Source organism: Dermacentor andersoni, chromosome 3 (assembly GCF_023375885.2).
Source record: "Dermacentor andersoni chromosome 3, qqDerAnde1_hic_scaffold, whole genome shotgun sequence".
Classification (NCBI taxonomy): Eukaryota; Metazoa; Arthropoda; class Arachnida; order Ixodida; family Ixodidae; genus Dermacentor; species Dermacentor andersoni.
The window spans coordinates 53,685,653-53,706,078 of NC_092816.1; the positions used below are offsets into that span (position 1 = coordinate 53,685,653).

The following is a 20,426-nucleotide window of genomic DNA, read 5'->3' on the forward strand; positions in this document are numbered from 1 at the left end:
TAAATATATTGTGTCTGTGCAAGGTTTTCGCAGTGGAAATGAACCGTCATCAACGCATGGGGACTGCTTCGTCCCCCCTCCCTAGCTGCGTGTAGGGCAAGAGGCAAACACCCCAGCTCGGTGGAATAGTTTTCAATTAATCGCAGTGGAAACTGAACAAAACATGTCTGTGGTGCTTCTAATGTGCTTGTCCTCATATCGTCGCACGTATGCGCACACTTGCGACGAAGCTTTTCGTCACACACAATAACATTTTAACTGAAGAGGGAGAGGCAACTCAAAATAAATGTCAAATATGGGTAACTCTGGTAACGACACTTTAGGTGGGAGGAGTTCACTTCAGCATCGCTCGAGTAGGCTCTGCTGCGCTCCCCCCCCCCCCTCCCCCCCACCTCTTGGTCACGGCCTACAGTGAAAATGACATTTTATTCACAGGCCCTCAACAAAATATTTCACCAGCTTTCTAGGAAGCTCTTCCGTGAGGCCACGGTATGTGGCTGTTATGAGCGTCTCCTCCTTTTCTGTGCCGTCATCCTGGCGCGTTTTCTTGTGATCCATGTCAACTCGGATCTTGTGGGAGGCCAGTTCTGGAAAAACAATTTTTTTTATTCGAGTGTTTATTCTAGGGTGGTTGCTTGGGGTAGTAGGTAATTCACGATAAAAAACGACGTACAGCCCGAAAGACAAGGACTGCAGGAGACGACATACACAGCGCAGTGTATGTAGTCTCGCAGTCCTTGTCTTTCGGGCTGTACGTCGTTTTTATCATGTTTTTATCATTAGGATTGCCAACAACTTATCCTAGAAGGAAATGGATCAAGAGTCAGTAAAGTCTTTTTCGGTGTAAGGAGGCTCGGTTAAAGGGTCCATGAACCACCTCTTGGGCTTGCTAAGAAAACACAGACCCAATAGCTGTCATCAATCATGAAGGGTGTTTTGCGCGTCTTCCTACTGTTACTGTGTGAAGTAAATGAAAATCTGCGTGCGATATTATAATAATTACGTACAATAATAATTACAGCCCATGCTCGGCCTCAAGGGTGAATGAGCAAGCAGCACGGCCTTAAAAATGGTAAAATGGTCCATTGTACAAGTCTAAAAAATTGCATTTAGAGCGTGCAATTACGACTAAGAATAATAAATAAGAGCAGTCTTCGAAAGTGTCTATCGCACGGTCATCATCAGCTTAGTTCCTAGTGTCGCTAGCAAGTTCTATAGCAATGAAAATGCAATGAATATTAAGTGCAAGCCGTGGCACAGTTAACATTCATGGTGCAATTAGGAGCGTTGCCAATAATTGTTGGGTCCTGATTTGTTTGGATGTTAAGAAGTATTGTAGAATGTTTCCCCTGTATCTTCAGTGAACTAAACATGAAGCCTTGCTTACAGTTGATTAAAATTAGGGGCAAGGTATGGACCAGGTATAGACGAAGTTTCAAGCACGTGAAATAATTAGAGCCTCAGCAGTAGTAAATTATGTATGCAAGGGCTCTGGAGCGTTCATGTTCTAGAGCACCACTGCAGTGCGATGCGCCCAAAACCATGCAGGCACTGGATTACCCACATTATGAGCTCTGCTCACTTCTATGTAGGCGCAGTTGGTCATGCGTGTCTGTTGGTGCAGAATGTCAAACTCTTCTATGGAATCGTATCATATACAGGGAATGCTATGGAATATGCATGCTCTGTCTGGGATCCTCATCAACGTAACCTATCTAATACACTGGAATCAATTCAAAACCGTGCAGCCCGGTTTATCTACTCTGAATATTCTTATCATGCAAGCGTGTCTGAACTAAAATCCCGTGCCGGTCTTACTAATCTAGAATCGCGACGTCTTATTTCTAGACTGTGTCTTTTTCACAAATTCTATCATTCACCACTGCACATTTCAGCTATATTACCAGCTCATCGTCAGTCCAGCCGCATTAACCACAGCAAAGCCGTGTATCCTCCCCCGGCGCAGACTACCTCTCATCTGCGATCATTTTTTGTGAAAACCGCCAGGGACTGGAACGGTCTGTCTGCCGACATCACGCACCACTCCGACACTCATCACTTCAAGCATGCTCTGGAATCACTGTTTTGTTAAAGCCCATCCCTCATGTAATACCCCATCTCTGGGGCCTTTGAGGTATAATAAATAAATAAATAAATAAATAAATATTGAGATACAGGGAATCTCTTACCAGTCTCCACAGGCTTTTCCTTATGGCCAATGGTCTCCTCTTTGGCCATAGCAGCCGAAGCTACATTCTCGTCCACTATTTGGAGCGTCGCGTTGCGACTGTCGATTCGGCTTACCGAGACCTGCAGAAGAAATATTTCTTTGTCTTTCTGCTCTCTTACAACAAGGTGCCATGAGTAAATGCACACTTTAGCAAGATCTAACATACGTGAGCATATTAAAGAATATAATAAAATAACGAGAGTTATGGCTATTTCATTTCTGAACTAAATTTGGCGGTCGCGGTATCTGATGCTTCCGAAGCATTGCACGACCAGTGAAAAGAACTATGAGGTGTACGAGTAGCGTGTGTCTGTCGACATCCAGTGCACCTAAATCCCGGTGGCGTTCTAACAATTGCTAGTAGGTACAGTGGGGCGGGACGTTTGTGGCGCTCGATGTTTCTGTGCAGGCGCGAGCAAGAGCGAGTGGGAGAGAGAAATTCTATCTTCGGGCCTTTGCTCCTTGAATATGCGACTCTGCCTAGGCATTAAGGAGGAGGTTTCTTGGCACGCGTTGTAGAATTGTCCCCTAGACATGCCGGCATTATGGAGTACAGTCGAGTTTGTTTATGCTCCGCCACTGGCTGCCCGTGCGTGTGGCAGTGGGCATGGGCACCCCGTTTGGTGATCACTGTGTCTGAAGGGGCAAGGTTTTGACTGATGTTGTATAAGTCGCGGGCAGCTTTTTTTTTTGTCGCAACCATAGATTGCATTCTTTACAAGCACTGCTCCAGGAAGGCACATGTAACGAGCTAATGGAGGCCTCATGAGAGCACCTGAGATTATAATAAAGCAGGCGGCGCAGGTGTTCCAGGTGTTGGTGTTGGTGTTCCATGAGTTGGGGCCGTGCCGGCCTCGGCGAGTCCCAACCCAAGGACCAGTCCGGTTTCTAGCATGGTGTCCTCGTTTCTGCTTTGGTGTCCTGGAGGAGCCGCCAATAATGCGAAATAATGACACGTTGCTACCATCACTAAAAAACACAGTTGAACAAATTACGTCCAGCCGCCAACTTGCAACGGTAAGTTTAGCACTACCGTACTCCGTGAATTCTGCCGGCACGCCTAGGGACAAATGCATACAACACGCGCTGAGAAACCCCTTTGTAGTGCCTAGGCCACCTAGGCAGAGTCATATTCAAGGAGCAATAGTCCCCACTTTTCCTCTCTCGCACCCGCTCTAACTCGCGCATTCGTGCTAATGTCCTCCGTCTCAGCAAGTGCCACGTCCCGCTGTAGCCACTAACAATTGTCGATACGCAGGCCATCCCAACGCTATGCTAAAAAGATGCGGTGGCGCTGCCATCGGGAGTCAGTCACGCGGTAGGCACTCCGCTGAGCCAGTGTGCTTACATCGATTTTTGCTGGGTTTTCGCAGGTGCGTGTGTGATTCAGAGGTTAAATTTCTTACCCCACTGTAGGGAAGCTTGAATAGGATTAGCTTTGAACGTAGGTACAGCGAACGGAACGTCACATTAGCCGTGTAGATATGAGAGATTCACATACACAGGCTGCGTAGCCACTGCAGTGTGAATATCATAACCACGTCCGTACCTTTTCCAAATGTGAAATGTAAAGTGCAGAGATGGCCATTCACGCCAGCACGAATGAAAGCGTGATTTCGGCGATGCTTTAAACGTAGGAGCAGGATACACGTGGTATGATCCCACGTCTTACTTGTCCCAACAACCACGAGAACAATTTCTAAACCATTGTGACAAAATAGGACTTCATATCAGACTCCTGTATCACTCTACGACGGCTGGAGCAATTCGACTGCCGCCGTCAGAAGCGCAGATGGTTCCTACGTTCACATCCCTTATTTGCAACTCCAGAAGATGTTAGAAGTGCTGGCAACACTGTCTAAATAAACGAAGATGGCTACGTTGGGGCACAATAACGTAAAGCTATTCCAAGCTTTTCTATTCCAATTCTGAATCAGCCCTCCGCGATTGGTCAACAACTTTTTGGGGTGACCCCCACTTCGCCTGTCAGTCACACGATGTCATAGAAACCGCGATAACTCCCCATCTGATATGGCGTGTACACTCTGATTATGCATGATTAGACCGAGCAAAAGAAAAATAGTTATTTCTTGTTTGACACCTTTTCGTCATTAGCCCTCGGCTATTGCTCAAAAGTTTTCGGGCTGCACCTACTTCACCTGGCTGTCACGTGGCGTCCCAACACCGGGAATGCGCACCACGTCAAAGTGACGTGTCCGCGTCAAAGATGCATTAATATGCCGAAACAAACTGGATTTTTCTCTGAATAGCCGCAGGCTGCCCCGTGCGGAAAGGAATAAAAGTTGTCTGCCGCCTATCACTCCGGCACTGGCTACACGCACCTGCCGTAGAGTATGGTTTATTTGCGCACAATAAAGCTTTTTGCGTGGCCGTGTAACGTTTTCGAGCACTTCCGGCACGTTTACGGCCTCGCTTAGCAGACTTATCGTTGCTGAGGATCGTATTTAGCGGAATTCTTAACCTTCTGTTGCACGCGGCCGCCATTTTCGACCAGCCACCGCAAGCTAAGTAAGGGTAAACGGTCCAATCGCAGACACCTGAACCATCCTCTTCATATAGTTATCGACTTTCAGTGCACTGGATCGGCCCCATTCAATCCCTCTCCACTTGAGTGTGCTCCTCGCCTCCTATCAGCCAATTAGATGAGACAAGCCGCTCAGTGTAGGCAATGGTATTCGTTTTTAAAGCAAACAAAAGTGACCTATAAATGAGGAGAGCGTTTGATCGGTCTGTTTAGACCAAATTGCGGGTCACCGCCCAACGCTTGCGTCGGCGGTTATGCAAGTTTGACGTCAGGAGATTGGAATAAAAACATATTGGAATAGTTTGACGTTATAGGGCCGCAGGTTCACGGGGGCTCTTTCACTCGGTGGTGCGCTCACGCGTTTCTCGTTCGTGGCGTCGAATCGAGGTGTTTCGGCGAAGCCTAAAGGGTCCGTGCTGTCGATTACCTTATTTTGGTCGGTCTCAAGCATCCCAGGCAAACCCTGGATATGCATACGTGGCTTTCGGTATGACCGCGAATTTCAGGTTACCGTAGGGCAGACTCTCCGCGCCGAAGAAATCACGACTGTGAGTGCCGCAAGGAGCCGTCCACCATTACTGTTCATCCACCACTACTGCTCAGCTTGGTGATGGCACCAATCTGCTATCGCCTGGCTGAGATGCCTGGAATTCACTTCAGTGTGTATATGGACAACGTCACAATATGGACCAACGGGGGCTCCGACTGCGATCAGTCCGATGCCATTTAAGCCGGACATTTATAAAGCAGGTCGGACTTGTGCCTTCTGTTGACAAAACTAACTTGTACTGGGCACAAACCCAGCCCCTTCAGCCTTGCGATTTTTATTCAACTTTGATGGCGAACAAATATCTCAGCAAGACAGTGTTCGAGTTTTAGGCATCCACACCGACGGAGCCAGTGTTGCAGCAACATGGCATCGCAACATCACTCGAACCTCGCATCAGACACTCCGCCTAATCCGCTGCATCGCGTACAAAAACTGGGGAGGAGAGGAGCCTCGTGGCTGCTCTACTAATTTCAGGTGCTGTATACGGCCTGTAACATATACAGTGTGACCCAAAAGCAACGACAAAAAATCCAATCGCTCAACCACGAAGCCATGGGGGTTGTCACCAAATTACCGCGTTTCATGCGCTTACATCGCCTTGCTCAAATGGCCCACATAAATCCGAACCAGGCAATAGCCGAGACTGCCAAGGATTCACATCAATTCCAACTTAGATCCACGATATCCGATCGGAGCATCATCACACTTCATTTTCCAGTCCCCTCAACGCCTCTACCCTCTGCCCGTGCTCGGTGACATTGTCCCATGACCTGCACAGATTCCCCAAAACGTGAATGCCGATCTCGCAGAGAGGCAGTTGTCTTACACAAGGCGGCATCAAGGAGACATTCGCACTTCTCCTCCCTTTCACCACGCTGTCTACACCGACGGCACCCTCAGTGATGAAGCTTCAGTCTTGGTGCACTACTGCCCACGTACTGCCGCGGCCGCCCTGCCTACAACGACCCATTAATGTTGGAAGTAGCTTCGATACCCGCTGCATGCAATGCCATTCTCAAGCCTCCTTTTGCAGCCTTCCCTCCCACTGTTTAAGCAGACTTGCAGGCCTCCATAAAGGCATGCGCCCGGCCGGACTCGCACAATGGTGCTGTTAACTCGATACACCGGGCGATGCGAATCGCCAACGAGGCTGGCCACACTGTCTGCCTCACATGGATACCAGGCCACGCTGGTGTCGCTGGCAACCGAATGGCCGACCCTGTTGCAAGGGAGCTTCTTTCCTGCCCTTCAGAGAGGGGGCCACAAGTGCGTGACGCCCCACACCCCATCCACCCAGGCACAATCCTGGCGAAGGCGGCTTGAAGAGCGGCGCTCCGGACGCACCCTCCCAGAAAATCCTGCGCTTGTTCCAGGGAAGTTGACCCGTGCTGAAGCCTAACCTGCGACGCATCGTCAGGGAGACAGTGGCGCCAGCCCGCCGCACCAGGATGCGTCTCCAGCCACTTACCTATCCTGTCCAAGGAACCAGCTGCTGGATCGGCAACATATACTCCAGCACTGCAGGAGAGCGATAGCCACTCTCCCCGCTACTGTGAGGCCTCAGTATTTGGACGCCTGACACTAGCCAGCGCCTCATATTCCAGCGGTTACTTCGATTTCTTCAAGACTAAAAAATAGTCAATAATACCTGAACTGATCTCCTGTTCTGTCCCTCCCTCCGCCCCGATGGATGCACTTCCTGGGGGCGGAAACCTTTTATGGTTAGCTTAATAAACTTTAAGAAGAAAAACATAGCAACGCAACAACAACATTAAGCGATGAAAAGGCAGAAATCGTTGAACTCTGCATGCCAACGCCAGGCCGGTGAATTCCTAATTCCTCTTTAGAAAACACGGGGAAGGTGGGAGATGGAAATTCAAGACGATGAGCAATACGAGGACAAGGTGAAAGCAGGAGCCAACGTTTCGACAAGTGTACTTGGCTTCAAGGCGGCATATGCTTTCCTCACCACAGTATATATAGGTGGTGTTGTTCTAAAGGAGAGAGGGTTGCCGCACCCACCCACCTCACACCCTCTCTCCGTCGAAGCTTGTCTCCCGCTTTCACGTTGTTCTCGTTTTGCTTATCGTCTTCAATTCCTCTTTGGCGTTCCATAATGCTTCTGGAAGGGGCGTGGTATCCGTGCATCACGATTTGGCACGTGGGCGCGATTCTTTTTTTATATATAGTATTTATTTACCGGTTGCAACAACGGGCCTTTATTTAGTATTATTGGCGGCACTTCCAGGGCACCAAAGCGGCAACGGGAATACCAAATCTAGAATCCGGACTGGTCCTTAGGTTAGGCCTCACCGAGGCCTATGCGTGCCAGGGAAGTATAAGATCCGCTGTCCGCGATAGTGGACATTCAGAAAGAGTATTTACAAATCCCGCACCGGCTACATTATTATACAGTCGGGTGCTCTCCAGAGGCCTCATTTTGCCGGCTACATGTGTCCTACAGGAGCAGTACTTGCTCCAGTACGAGAAAAGCAAACCGCAACAATAACAGCGCCCCACGACTTCTGCAACACACCACGCCCGTGCGAGGAGAATCACGGAACGCCACCGAGGAGTCCGTCCGTCCGGCCTGTCCAGCGAGCCGCACCAGATTTTTTTAAAAGCACATTCTTTCACGCGAGCCGAAGGTTAAAAAATTCATCTGCGGTTACGTGTTTCACTTTCACGAGATATAAGCTGGCGCGGACAATCTGTCTCGTGCGGCACTTTGAGTGAAGCGTGGCACGGCGGCCTCGGTAATCGCGATGCGTGAGCGGGATTCACAGCAGCCGCCGCAGACCGACGTCCGTTCGTGCAGCACTCCCTCCATACAGACGACGCGCTCTACTCTGGCGCCACCGCGCAGCCATCGTCGCCAGAATTAAGCACGCGTCATGCAGGGCACTAGGCTTCTCACGCTTTCGCCGCACCCTCCCCCCTCCCCCGCTTTCGTTCTCGCGATCTCTGCGCTATCGCCGCATTGCATTTCCCGCTGCACTCCGTGTCGCTGTTTGATCCTTCGCTGTTGTGCTCGTTCGCTCGGTTGCGCCGACACTCGCGCTACGAGGCCGTAAAACATCTCGTCTATAGATACCGGGATAATTGTGGGAGCAGCATTCATTGACCGAACTATGGCATTCGGTACTCCGAACCATTCGATTCTTTTGTATAAACTACACTCACCTACGGCATCACTGGTCCTTCATGGCTAGCTAACTAATCGGTCTCAAGTTGTACATGGCAACGGTCAGCTTTCATCAGCCAACTTTGGTGTTCCTCAAGATTGTATTATGAGGTCCCTTACACTTCCTGTTGTTCGTAAACAGTCTACCCGATGTGCTTACCAGTTACAAGTTCCTCTTGCATGCCGATGACACTACCATTTATTGATCTCACTAGTGATTGACAGTAATGCAAGATCAGCTGAACGCTGAACTTGGCAATATCGACAGGTGGTGCTCACTAAAGCACCAAATTATCTTCGAATCAGTCCATCAAAAACACGTTTTATTTCATAACCTTCAAACAACAATTCCACCTACTACTGGTGTAATATTAAGTAATCATATCCTACCAATACATGACAGCGTTACAATTTTGGGTGTCATTTTAGACAAGCTAATAAATGCGCATGGTTTACTCGCTTCTAAAATAAATTTCATTTTGTATTCAGTTTATCATCAAAACACGCGGGTATTTTCAGCCTCGTATTCTTCGCTCATTATTTTTACATACATTGCCATTTATCATACTGTAAGCACTCGGTGTTCCTATCAACTAAGAATTTGTGCAGCTTCCACAGTGCTGCAACAAGCCAGCTGTTTTACTCCTGAGCGCAAGCGTTACATCCATTATTTATTTATTTATTTACACAATACTGCAGGCAGCAATGCTGCCCAAGCAGGAGAGGGATTACAAAAGATGGTTTTTCAATATATTTTCATATGAAACATGAGATATGCATTCAACAATACATTCTGGCAAATGATTCCATTCTTCGCTCGTAAGTGGAAAAATTTATTTCTAAAAGATTTTAGTGCTTGCAAAGTATGCCTGGACTACATTAGAATGAAAAATGTGCGACGACCTTTGTAGAGCATGCGTAATATATGTGGCATCCGTTACTGGAAGTACCCCGGCGTAAAACCATTTCGTGTTACAATGTACTTGTTGTATGTGGCCACTATTCGCCAGTCACGCAGGCGGAGGACAAAGCCGGTCCGCACCGCACAGCATGGTCTGACTGGATCGTATGAGCGCGAGGACTCACGCGGGCCCTGTCGGGCATAAAGCAAGCGCTGCGCAATATGCACTACATCTGCGTGTAGCTGCGGTCTGCTACGTAGCGCAGATACGGCAGGGTACCCCGACGAGTCCACTGGCTCAGCGCTGTGCTGCTCGCTCATGACAAGCGCGTTTGGCTTACGTTTGGCGCGTCGGAGCTGCCAAAATCGGGAGCAGTGGCGTCTACAATAACATCCAAAATCACATGGGAACTGCGCGCCACGGTGACATACAGAAGGCGGTGCCTTGTGAGCACGCCCCGCTCTGTCGTAACCTTGGCAGTGAAAGGCATTGAAGGAGGAGCGGAAGCACCGCGAACGCCGCGTTTTGCCAATAAATCCACTTCTGGTGAAACGCATCGAAGTACTTTTCGTGACAAAGTGTTTATTAAATAGCGTATTTTAACTTCGAATGCTTTTCTCTACTTCGATAAACATTAAGTGGGTCAGGGCCCGCTTAGGTGACTCCGAATTCGTAAACGTTACGTAAAATTGGTAGAGTTGAAATATACACTAACAGCTTGTGACAAAAACCAAAGGAAGTGTAATTGAATTAACAGAAAACAATCACTTACCCCCTTGTTGTGTAACCTTTCCTTGGCTTCCTTGAGCTTCGCGTCAGTGAAGGAAAGATGTCCATTTGCGACGGCTTTAAATGTGTTGCCTATGGTCATGGCGCCCTGAAAAACATGGTGAGACATATTCAAGCCCGGACATACCTAAATAGCCATGAAGTATGCCTGGTCTTAATGAAATGGGCAAGGCGAGACGCTGTATAAGTTATATTCACAATCTGGGCATAAACGCATTGCAGTTGAAATCAACAGTGGCATACGAACAACACTTATGGGATGAAAGTCGTCCCAGTGAGTAGGGATTACTGCTCTCAATATAATGGTAGAACAAAATGCTTGCTTATAGAACACGTAAGGCACGCAGTAAGTGCACGCAGAAAAAGGAACATGCGCAGTGAGCAGCATGTGCGGGAACCACCACGATAACCACCCAGACGAAAACGGGAGGTCTTTGTGCGTTTTTCCTACGTGTTTTGTTTATTGACTATCGCAAATTACTCGAGACAGGTGAAAAGCTTTGAAGACCTTACAGGTATTTCACCTGGCGGGAAAACGTTGGCTGTCAGAGATGAAAATGAACGGCAGAGTACGCCTTTCTGATTTTCAAGCCTGAACCGCAGCGCAGGTGCGTCTGTACCCCGTCACTGATTTCGAAGCATTTTCGCACGTTTAACATTTTCTGCAGAGAAAGTGCTGAAAACCCTCAATTTTCAGCCACGTGGTGCTTTAAAAGTGGAAGCTTTATCAATCGGTAAACTAACAAGCGGTTCCCAACTGACGCTGTCGATACCTATGACGTCACTGACAGTGACGTCATAGGTATCATGGGCCCGGTGTGGCATCGTATAGGTATCGTGGGCCCACGTGCGTAGTCGAACCAACAACCAGCTGCGTGGCTCAGCAGCAGAATGCCACGGTGACTGAGCCCCCAGAGGCGGCCGGGTGAAAGCGGGATAAACGAGGCCGCGCGTAGACGCCGACAGCGGTTGCGTGACGCGACGTGTGGCCGGTGTACGTGGTACACTTTTAGTTGTGTGTCGCCGAAGGGCAACTCGAGCTGCCGGGCGACTGGAAAACGACAGGCCGCGCCCGCCCCTCCAGCCGCCACGCTACTCCCGTTACATGCAGCGGGTATCCTGTGTCGGAGCGCCTCCCGCGTGCAGGCGGCCCCCGCACGCAGTGTTAAGGCGCAACAGGGGGCTCAAAAAAGAAACGGTTCGGGACAGGAAAGACGCTGGCCACGCTGTTGTTACACGGTTCCTTCAGTTACACCAAATCACAAAGTCGCAATTGGCTGCGTAGCATTTCGTTATCGATGCGCAGCTCGTCTCTTCTCTGAGCGATGAGCAAAGCGTAAGCTCGACGAGCATTTCTCTCCCGCCCTCTCTCTCTCTCTTTTCAATATCAATGTGCATCTTAACTTTGTCACCACAAATTCAATTAGGCAGAAACTTTCTTTCGTTATTTGATTGAAATGAGAAAACATTGGCATCTATTTCGCTTCCGGTCTCGACCAACAACGATCGAAGTATCATAATTCGTGAATCGAGCATCTGTTTTCATCTAAAGTGCGACACCGTATCATACGCTAGCTTGTAGTGCTAAACAGTCTCATTGTGTGCTGCCCACAAATATTTGTTTATTAATATTTATAATGCTCACTACCTATCATTCCTCTTCTGCTATTTTTTTAGCAAACAGAAGTCTACGGATTTGATCTATCTGAACTATCCATGGTCGAGCGTCGCATCTAAATCGCGGTGGCTAACGTTCCAAGATAATGCGGCGTATTATGCGGGAAGCCATAGCGGGCAATTTTTATCACCCTTTGCTAGAGTTCACCTAAATCTAAGTACGCGAGCGTTTTTTTTTTTTTTTCGGTTCATTTAAATGCTGCCCAAGATCCCCGGCCGATGAGCCACTGGGTTTAAGGGCTAATTCACACCGGCGAATGACAGTGGTCGCGCGACCAAATTGGTCGCAAAGCGACCATTTTTGGCCAGTCGCTTTCTGCACGATTTTTCAGTCGCGCGACTGTGGTCGCAAAACTAATCAGCGGTGCACCGGAAGCGATCTTTCATTTGTCTACATCCGGCCTCCTCCCGCGTCGCGGCAAATTCCGCGTAGGTTCCGAGAGTTCTCACCGAGAACGATAATCTCCGGGATTGCGACTTGCGGGTCGCGCTCAGCCGGTCTCGCCGGTGTGAACATCAGTCGCCTTCGGTCGCTTTTCGATCACGAGTCGCAAATGGTCGCGCGACGTCCTCAAGTCGCCTGTGTGAACGAGCCCTAACGCGGCACTCGCTCGTCGTTCGTACCGATGACACGTCCGCAGCGAGTCACGTGCAGCCTTCGCCGGCTCGGTTGACATTACGTGACACTTCATGCCATTCGAAGAGTCGCGAGCTGCCCTGGCTGCTCCGTTTCTCACAGACGACAGTGGCTTCGGCTCGCCGTGACACTTGTCCAGTGCGATAATTAATGGCTCTGAGGGCTAAGCTACGCGCGCTTACAGATCGAAACATCACCCTGAAGCTGTAGCTATACGAGCCTGTTCCTCTATAAGTGGGGTCGGAATATTATTCCGGATATTTTTCTTTATTTTTCCGTCGTGCTATATTTAATTAATGAATCTTCAACCGCACACTACATCATTGACGTTCATTTGGCTTTCAATGCAAGATTACTAATCCTTGTGTTTCCTACCAAAGCATTGCGGTATTCTATCCGCCGATTTCGTGTCGTTTTATTTACATTTCCAGTAATACAAAAATTTATTTGGGAACGGATGCGAATACTCTCATTACTGAAACACTAGTACGGCAACCGCACGAAATAACTGAATTGCAAATAGACATTTTAGTATGGTGGTTAGAAACGTGCGAGCAGTTCCCCCGTCACGCAGTTTCATTAAAGAGAGACTGACGCGACCAGTGCTCCCAGTATAAGCGCGCAAATGGATTCAATACTGAGAACAAAAGTCCGCTCCACGAGGACGCATCGAGCCATCGCACAAGCGTGGGAAACGTAGATCGGTGGTACTGGCAGCTTACGCAGAAAACGAATGGGACCGCAGGGAGAAGTGGCGACGCGCCGCTGTTCGGTCGTCTTCGACATGGCCTTACAGGCAAAGAACCTTTTACGCGAGAATCGCGAGACAAAGAGCGCCTTGATGCCAGCAGTGCCGTCACCGTCGGGGCATCCTACCATTCATGTCCTTTTTTCTCTTCGTGTTGACTTTAGTCGCCAGTATAAGTTACGTGTATACATCCCGCTGCACATTTTGGCGATTATTTAATGTAACTAACGAGCAACGGCACTTTTCTATCAAGTACTTGCGTTGAGCGCTGGTAGCCTTCAACTCCGCGATATAAATTAAATTTAAAACTTCACTATAGCATCTCCAGGTTTGACTTATAATGAACTTTATGAGGATTAGAGCACAATTCCTTATTTTTTGCTACGTTTGTTGACACGAAAGGTAGGCACGTTGCCGTAAATATAGTTCATCTATTTGTACTTCACTGTAATTAGTTCTCGTCGGCCTTCGTTGAAGTTGTGCAGTGCTCTCAAGTGCTGGCATCAGTTTTGCATTGGCGCCACCGTGGCCGCCACCTTAGGGTAGCTGGCACGTCGATAAGTTGCGTATAAAGAAACGTATAAAGAAAGGACATCGCGTGCGATGCTACCGGCACTCCGTGTACTCTGTCCACTTCGCAGATCGCTTGCAAGATACGGCACCCGCGCGACCGGGCCGTGAGCAGCAGCCACCGGAGTAGGACGCCCCCCTCTGCCTCCGTCACCTCCTACTGTGCCTCGCGCGCGACAGAAGACGGCGCGATTCCGCCACGCCGTCCTCCGTCGCGCGGGCCAAATTGAGCCGCTATCGTCGGCTGACCCTCGCGAACTTTCACTCGCGCATACAGCGTGCGGTGCTCGTCGAAGCTGCTATCGTGTTTGCAATTTATGCGGAACATCAAGGCGACGGCAGAAATGCGCCTAGTGTCGATATAATTGCTATCGCAACAAAAAGAGAAGGGACAAGCCACGGTTATAGTTCTTCTCGTTAACAATTTTTTTCAGCGGCATTCCTACTGCCAGGTGCGCATGCAGCAGGAATTTGTCTGAATAAGCGTGCTCGAAGCGAGAATCGCTCTAGTGTAATTTCACATTGACAAAATTTCAAGAATGTCTTGAAAGACCTACCAGAGGAACGTTGCCGAAAAATTATCTTAACGCTAGTGCATTGTATGCCCCTTTACACGAAGATCCGTCGGCGTCTGCGTGACCGAAAGATGATACCAAAATTGGTTCGCGGCGCAAAGAGTAAAAATTGGAGGCTTATCAAGGTTAAGCCCAGTGGATGCGAAGCGCCGCCGCGTCGCGCGCGACGGCGCGAACCGAAACGTGGAGGCCTCCGCCGGGCGACGTCCGACGGCGCGATATGAGGCCCCATCTGCAGCCGGTGTGACGTCATCACGTGACGTCACATCATGTGATCTCACTTCAGGGTCAATGGTGGCCACCGCCGGGAGGCGACCGACGGCGCGATATGAGGCCCCATCTGCAGCCGGTGTGACGTCATCACGTGACGTCACATCATGTGATCTCACTTCAGGGTCAATGGTGGCCACCGCCGGGAGGCGACCGACGGCGCGATATGAGGCCCCTTCTGCAGCCTGTGTGACGTCATAACGTGACCTCATGTCACGTGACCCCACTTCAGGGTCAATGGTGGCCACCGCCGGGCGTCGCGCGAAGGCCCGAAACCTACGTTAATATGTTTCGCATAAAAACGCGTCAAGAATGCTCGAATTGACGTCAAATTTCTCAGGGGATTTCTGTAAAGAAAGTAAATTAATGTCTTCGAAAAGGAAATGTGGTGCATTTAGGTCTGGATGGGAACTAACCCTTGGCCTCCGGGATGCGAGATGAGCACCCTTCGCCGACGCCACGGCGTCTCCACGGTTCCGGCTGACTCAAGGTGCGCCTATAGTGCGTGCTCTCGTGAGTGTGTTCATGCGTGGAAAGTGCGCGTTCATGACATTTCTAGGTTCTACGAACGGCAAACGCTTTCGCATTCCCACATGTAAGCAGTCTTTAGTGTCTCTGCCAGATAACGTTCTTCTTATATTAACGCAGCCTTTATATGACGTAGAACGAATTCAAATTCCCCAACTTTAAGCAAAATTTTGTATAGTTGACAGATACGCTAATAGCTTCTCAGAACAAAAAGAAAGGTATATCTGTATAAACAGAAAACAGTCACATACCCCGAAGGGCAGCGCCGCACGGTGAAGATCTCCAATTTGCTTTTGTCGGGGAGCACAGTGTCTGTGAAGAACTACGACGTTTTCCATCACAGGTAGCTGAAAAATAAAGAAACAGAATTTAAGGCTTGTATTTGTCACCGACAATTGGAACCGACATTCACGGCTTGAAACCCGATACCAGCGTCCGTAGAACACCAAACCGCTAGAAGACTCGACAGCTCCAAGGGGTTCTTACCTTCGGGCTTTCCGGAAGGAGTGCTGGAATGAGGCACCGAACGCGTTAAGCGGTCTCGCGCGCTTCTAACCACGCGCAGCGTTCCCCGCGCAAAAGCGCTGGAGAAGGCGGCCCACTACAGCGTCCCTGTTCTTCGCTACAATTACCCCGGGGAACGAAAAGGCAGCCGACCGGCGACCTAACAGCTCCTCAATTAGAGTGGATCATAGTATACGGCTTGAGGCGCTGGACGTTGACAATGTCTCGTCCACGGCGGCGCATGTCCGAAGGCGGTTCAACGGGTTCGATCACGTAGTTGACGGGGATACGCGTTCGAAGACACGGTAGCGCCCTTCGTACTTGGCTAGCACTCTCGAAGGGAGACCAGGTGCAGCGGAAGGAGGCGAGAGCCACACAAGCGTTCCAGGAAGGAAGGTCTGCGCAGAAGTGGTGTCACCGCGAGTGTTCTTCTGGCGCTCTTGGTCACTGGAGGTAAAGGCCCGAGCGAGATCGTGGCACTCTTCACAATGTATTGCCGTGGCAGAAATGGGCGCGCATTCAGATATATCCAGCCCGTATGGTAGAATTGTGTCGATGGTGTGCCACAGGGGCCCACCGCAAAGTAAGAAAACGGGTGGAAAGCCGGTAGGGCTCCGAGTGCCGGTGTCCTACGCGTAGGCCACGAAGGGCAGAATGACGTCCCAATTTGTGTGGTCGGAGGCGACGTCCGTGGCAAGTAGGTTGCCGAGCGTACGGTTGAAGAGTTTCGTCAGGTAACTGGTTTAAGGACGGTGCGCCGTAGTCGTACGATGAACAAAATTAACATGGCACTCTAAGAATCCTTTCAATTACTTCGAGCAGGCAGACGCTTCCGCGATGACTGAGCAGTTCCTGAGGTGGCCATGACGAAGGGTGAATCGACGAAGCAGGAAAGAGGCAACATCGGGCACTGCCGGGTGGGCGGCAGTTTCGGCGTACCGCGTGAGGTGGTCGACTGCCACAATGTGGGCCAGTGCTTTCCATCCGTTCGGTGCCGTCAGCTTTGCTCACGTTCCCCGGATATTTTCTTGCATACCGTCGATAACGCGCGTACGCCAGCTCAACGCGGTTAAGTTGTTGAACTTATTCAACCTTCCGGGCTTCTTTTGACTTCGGCCTACCTTTGTTGGGCGCACGTCAGTGGTTGTTCACCGTATTGACACCGGTCACAATGCTCCGCTGCGCCAGCGTCCATACCCTGTCCCCACTGCCGAACGCCGTATCTATGACGAACATGTTGACATGCTGAAACGGGGTGCGATCCAGCATCCCACAGACCTTCGGCGTCTTCGGTTGTGCCGGTGCGGAAAAAAGATGGCTCAATCAGATTTTGCGTCGATTACCGCCGGTGTAACAAGATTAGTCGCAAGCATGTATATTCTCTACTGGGCATCGACGACGCCCTGGATTGCCTGCAAAAAGAAGAGTTCTCGTCGTTGGATCTGCGCCCCGGGTACTGGCAAGTGCCGATGGCTGAAGCCTTTTGCGAGAAACGCCGAGACGTACATGTGAAACGTCTTTATGCGATCTGGCCTACAGTCCGAGTCGGAGCAATGAAGCAAACTGCCACCTCACATAGCAAATGCTCAGAACACACGAGTCCCCCAATCACAGTCGCGGCACTCCCGAGCCGCGTTCGATGCAACGCCGCAGCGCGCTGGATGCAGCGCTGCCAAGCCTTCGATGAAACGCCGCCGCGCGTTCGATGTAACACTCCTTCCCAACTTTTCTACGAGTGGATCTTTCGCAGCACTTGCGCAGCATGAGGCAAATCAATTTCGCGATGCTCAGAGTTCTCGTCTCTTTTTAGAAAAGTCCTTCTCAAATTATCGGCATGTCCGTATCGCACACGGCTTCCGACAATTACCAAATATGTACGTAGTGATTTCACCCGCGCCACTTTTCCTGGCCACCATTTAATAACTTGACCTGGCATTGAGCCCATCAAAACAGAATCACCGACAGAAGTTGACCGCGGCATGTCGCGCCGATTGTCTGCAGGCACTTTCAGTCTCGGCCTTGTCCACCAGTTCCCTCCTAACATCTGGTGGGAGCAATGTTAGCCGAATCCTCTGTTTGCGTCGCAGAAAGAGTTCAGCACGGTGTTTTACCCGTGAAAGTATGGGGAGTAGTCCGATAAGAGAACAAAAAAGAAAAGTTGGCAATTCTGTGAACGGCGCCCACGCGCCAATCATGCGCAGCGTCTCGCGACCTCCCGATTAACGATGCAATCGCGCCACGCCTCGCTCCGTTTACAACGTGCAGCACGAGAGAGATTCTCCACACCAGCTTATTTATCGCGAAATGATAATACGTATAGAGCTGCGCCCATTTTTCGCATTACGGTGTATCGGAATCGTGGGTATATTTTCTGTTTCTTTAACATCTATTGGAATGAGGCCGTTCTGCTGTTTGGATTCGAACTTCCGACCTTGCGCTTGGTAGCAGAACTGCTTATATCCGCTGAAGTAACACGAACGCTTTCAATGATCCCAGTGACATACCTGCACGGGCCCTGAGCCCTGTAAATTGCCTACAAGGTTACTAGAGGGTATCTGGCACTGTAGCGTCTACGCGGGCTGCTAGCCTATGGGGGTTCAGGCAGCATGATGGTTAGTACACGGCTTTGCTTAAACATCGGCCTTCTTTCTAAAAACAATTGGTGGCTTCGGTAATTAATATTTTTCAATATTTATTTATTTATTTGCTTATACATACAAGGATTCAGAATGATTATACACGATCAGAGAAACTCCTTGCCTTTCTAAGTTTATAAACTTGAATTGCTTATAAATTTACGGAGAGCAAATACAATAATTAACACAGTATGTGCAAAAAGAGACACAGGCGAAAGTACAGCGATGGACAAGGGCGTTATTTTTATTTTTTTCCCGCTCACTGTGTAATGAATACGCACAAGCTGGCCCCACAGCAAGTCCTATTACGAAATAATTAGCTCCACAAGAAAGTCTGAAGCGACTAGCATAAAGATTACGCAAATCAATGCCCGATACATTATTTCAGTGGACGCTGAGCGATCACAGCGCCAGAGATCCATCTGGTGACTTTTGCTGAAGATCCACTGGAGTGAGCCAAACAAGGCGCCCATGCGGCGACTTCAGTGTCACGGTCGTCTTCAATGCAAAACGACTCCCGCTGTTTGGTTGTCCCACTCGTGCTCTCATAATCTCATCGCAAGTTGTCGACGATCGTAAAACCAATCCGCTTATAACGTGCCCCTACGCTTAGTTTAATCGCAATTATATCTCAGAAACGCCCGCACGTACGTGAAATTAGGTTAAGTGCATTTATATTTACATTTGTTTTTGAGGTTGGGCGGCGAAGCTTCGATCAAATACGCATAGAGAAGAATGGGCAGAATTCGCGTGTGCCGTTGTGTTTTCAACAAGGAAGCCGGTATTCGCACACTTGATTCAAATGAGCTAGGAAGAGAGTGGCCTAGCAGATAGAAATGCAAACTTTTTCTTCCACAAACGAATTTGCCCACAGATGATCTCCAAGCGGCAGTTTCTACATAGGGTATCTGGTATCTGGTTCGTCCTCCTGGACGGCGTTTTGTACCGCTTTAATTTTCACTTAGTCGTTCCTTGCTTTTTCTGTGTCATCCCTCGAAGCCTTCGTTCAGTCGCTCTCCGCGAGATTCATGACGCACCGATTCCAGGCCATTTTTGTGTCGCTTGCACCTACAACTGTGTCCAACGTCACTTCCACTGCGCCAGCCTTGCTCGCCCTGTACAGCGATACGTTGCGGCGTGCGAGCACCGTCAGCAATGAAAAAAAAAAAAAAAGACCGAAGTTTCCGGCCGAGCACCTTCAACCCCCGACATTCCTGCTGAGCCATTTTTTCGAGTGGTTTACGGATGAGCCCGTTCAGCCTGCAGGACTCCGAAGAAACCTCAAGAGTATTTGACGCACTGTACAAGAATACTGGAAGAACCAGTTGTCTTAGGCAATTCACCTTCTGAAATGTCTTTAGCGAGGCCTTCGCAAAGAGATCAAGAAGTTTCATAGCTTTTTCGGAATGGATGGTTGGATTTTTATTTATGAAGATATCTAAACCTAGATATCTAATCGGTTCATCTCTACCTTTTGGTTTGATATCCTGCCCTAAGATTGACAGTGTAGGAATGTTGTAGTCAAAGCTTTTACTAATGTGATTGGGCCGGCAGCTAAAATATTGCGATTTACAATGATTTATTTGTAGGTCAACATTCTTAAGAAAGGAAACTGTTTCATCACTAAGGAGTTTAAGTCCCTCAAGAGTATCGGACATTAAAAGGAGATCATCAGCAAATGCCATAGGCGACATTGACCTGTCAAGCACTGGAACACCCACACCTAATTCATTTAGACGGTAGATTAGAGGATCAATTATGCAGTTAAAAGAAATGGAGAAAGAGGGTCACCCTGTTTGATGCCTCTTCTTAGCGGCACTCTGACATCTGAGACACCCCCACAAGTGTAGATGGTGGTGCAATGGACGTATAAATAATTAAAAATACGTAAAGGGACATTGCATGCATCTAGGGCACTTAAAATAGCAGAATGAGAGACTGAATCAAAAGCCTTGCACAAGTCAAGACTTACAGCAAAGAAGAGTTTACGTTTAAGCTTAAGCATCCTCATAATTCCTTTCAATACAAGTAAATTGGACGAAGTACTACTATCTTCGGCAAAACCCGACTGAGACTTATGA

At 49.1% G+C, this 20,426-nt stretch overlaps 3 protein-coding genes across 4 annotated transcripts in view; 1 reads left to right on the forward strand and 2 right to left on the reverse strand.

The window, feature by feature from the left end:
* Positions 1 to 20,426, forward strand: part of LOC126520831 (uncharacterized) — a 450,097-nt gene that overhangs the window by 115,801 nt on the left and 313,870 nt on the right. The gene's annotated exons all lie outside the window — the stretch shown is intronic.
* Positions 1 to 20,426, reverse strand: part of LOC126520836 (uncharacterized) — a 180,371-nt gene that overhangs the window by 110,224 nt on the left and 49,721 nt on the right. The window lies entirely within an intron of this gene.
* On the reverse strand, positions 408 to 15,725 carry LOC129381008 (uncharacterized). Its single transcript, XM_055063438.1, has 4 exons — positions 15,457 to 15,725; positions 10,184 to 10,288; positions 2,190 to 2,310; positions 408 to 587 (listed from the first exon to the last, which is right to left on the reverse strand). Exons 1-4 carry the CDS (start codon positions 15,541 to 15,543, stop codon positions 430 to 432), a joined length of 471 nt encoding a protein of 156 aa, XP_054919413.1. The 5' UTR covers positions 15,544 to 15,725; the 3' UTR covers positions 408 to 429.

Bases quoted from the DNA above. Each gene is read 5' to 3' on its own strand.
- LOC129381008 (XM_055063438.1), bottom strand. From the start codon at position 15,543: ATGGAAAACGTCGTAGTTCTTCACAGACACTGTGCTCCCCGACAAAAG. The intron at 10,289-15,456 runs GTATGTGACTGT...CATGTTTTTCAG, and splicing joins GTGCGGCGCTGCCCTTCGGG to GGCGCCATGACCATAGGCAA. The intron at 2,311-10,183 runs GTAAGTGATTGT...TTTCTTCTGCAG, and splicing joins AAAGGTTACACAACAAGGGG to GTCTCGGTAAGCCGAATCGA.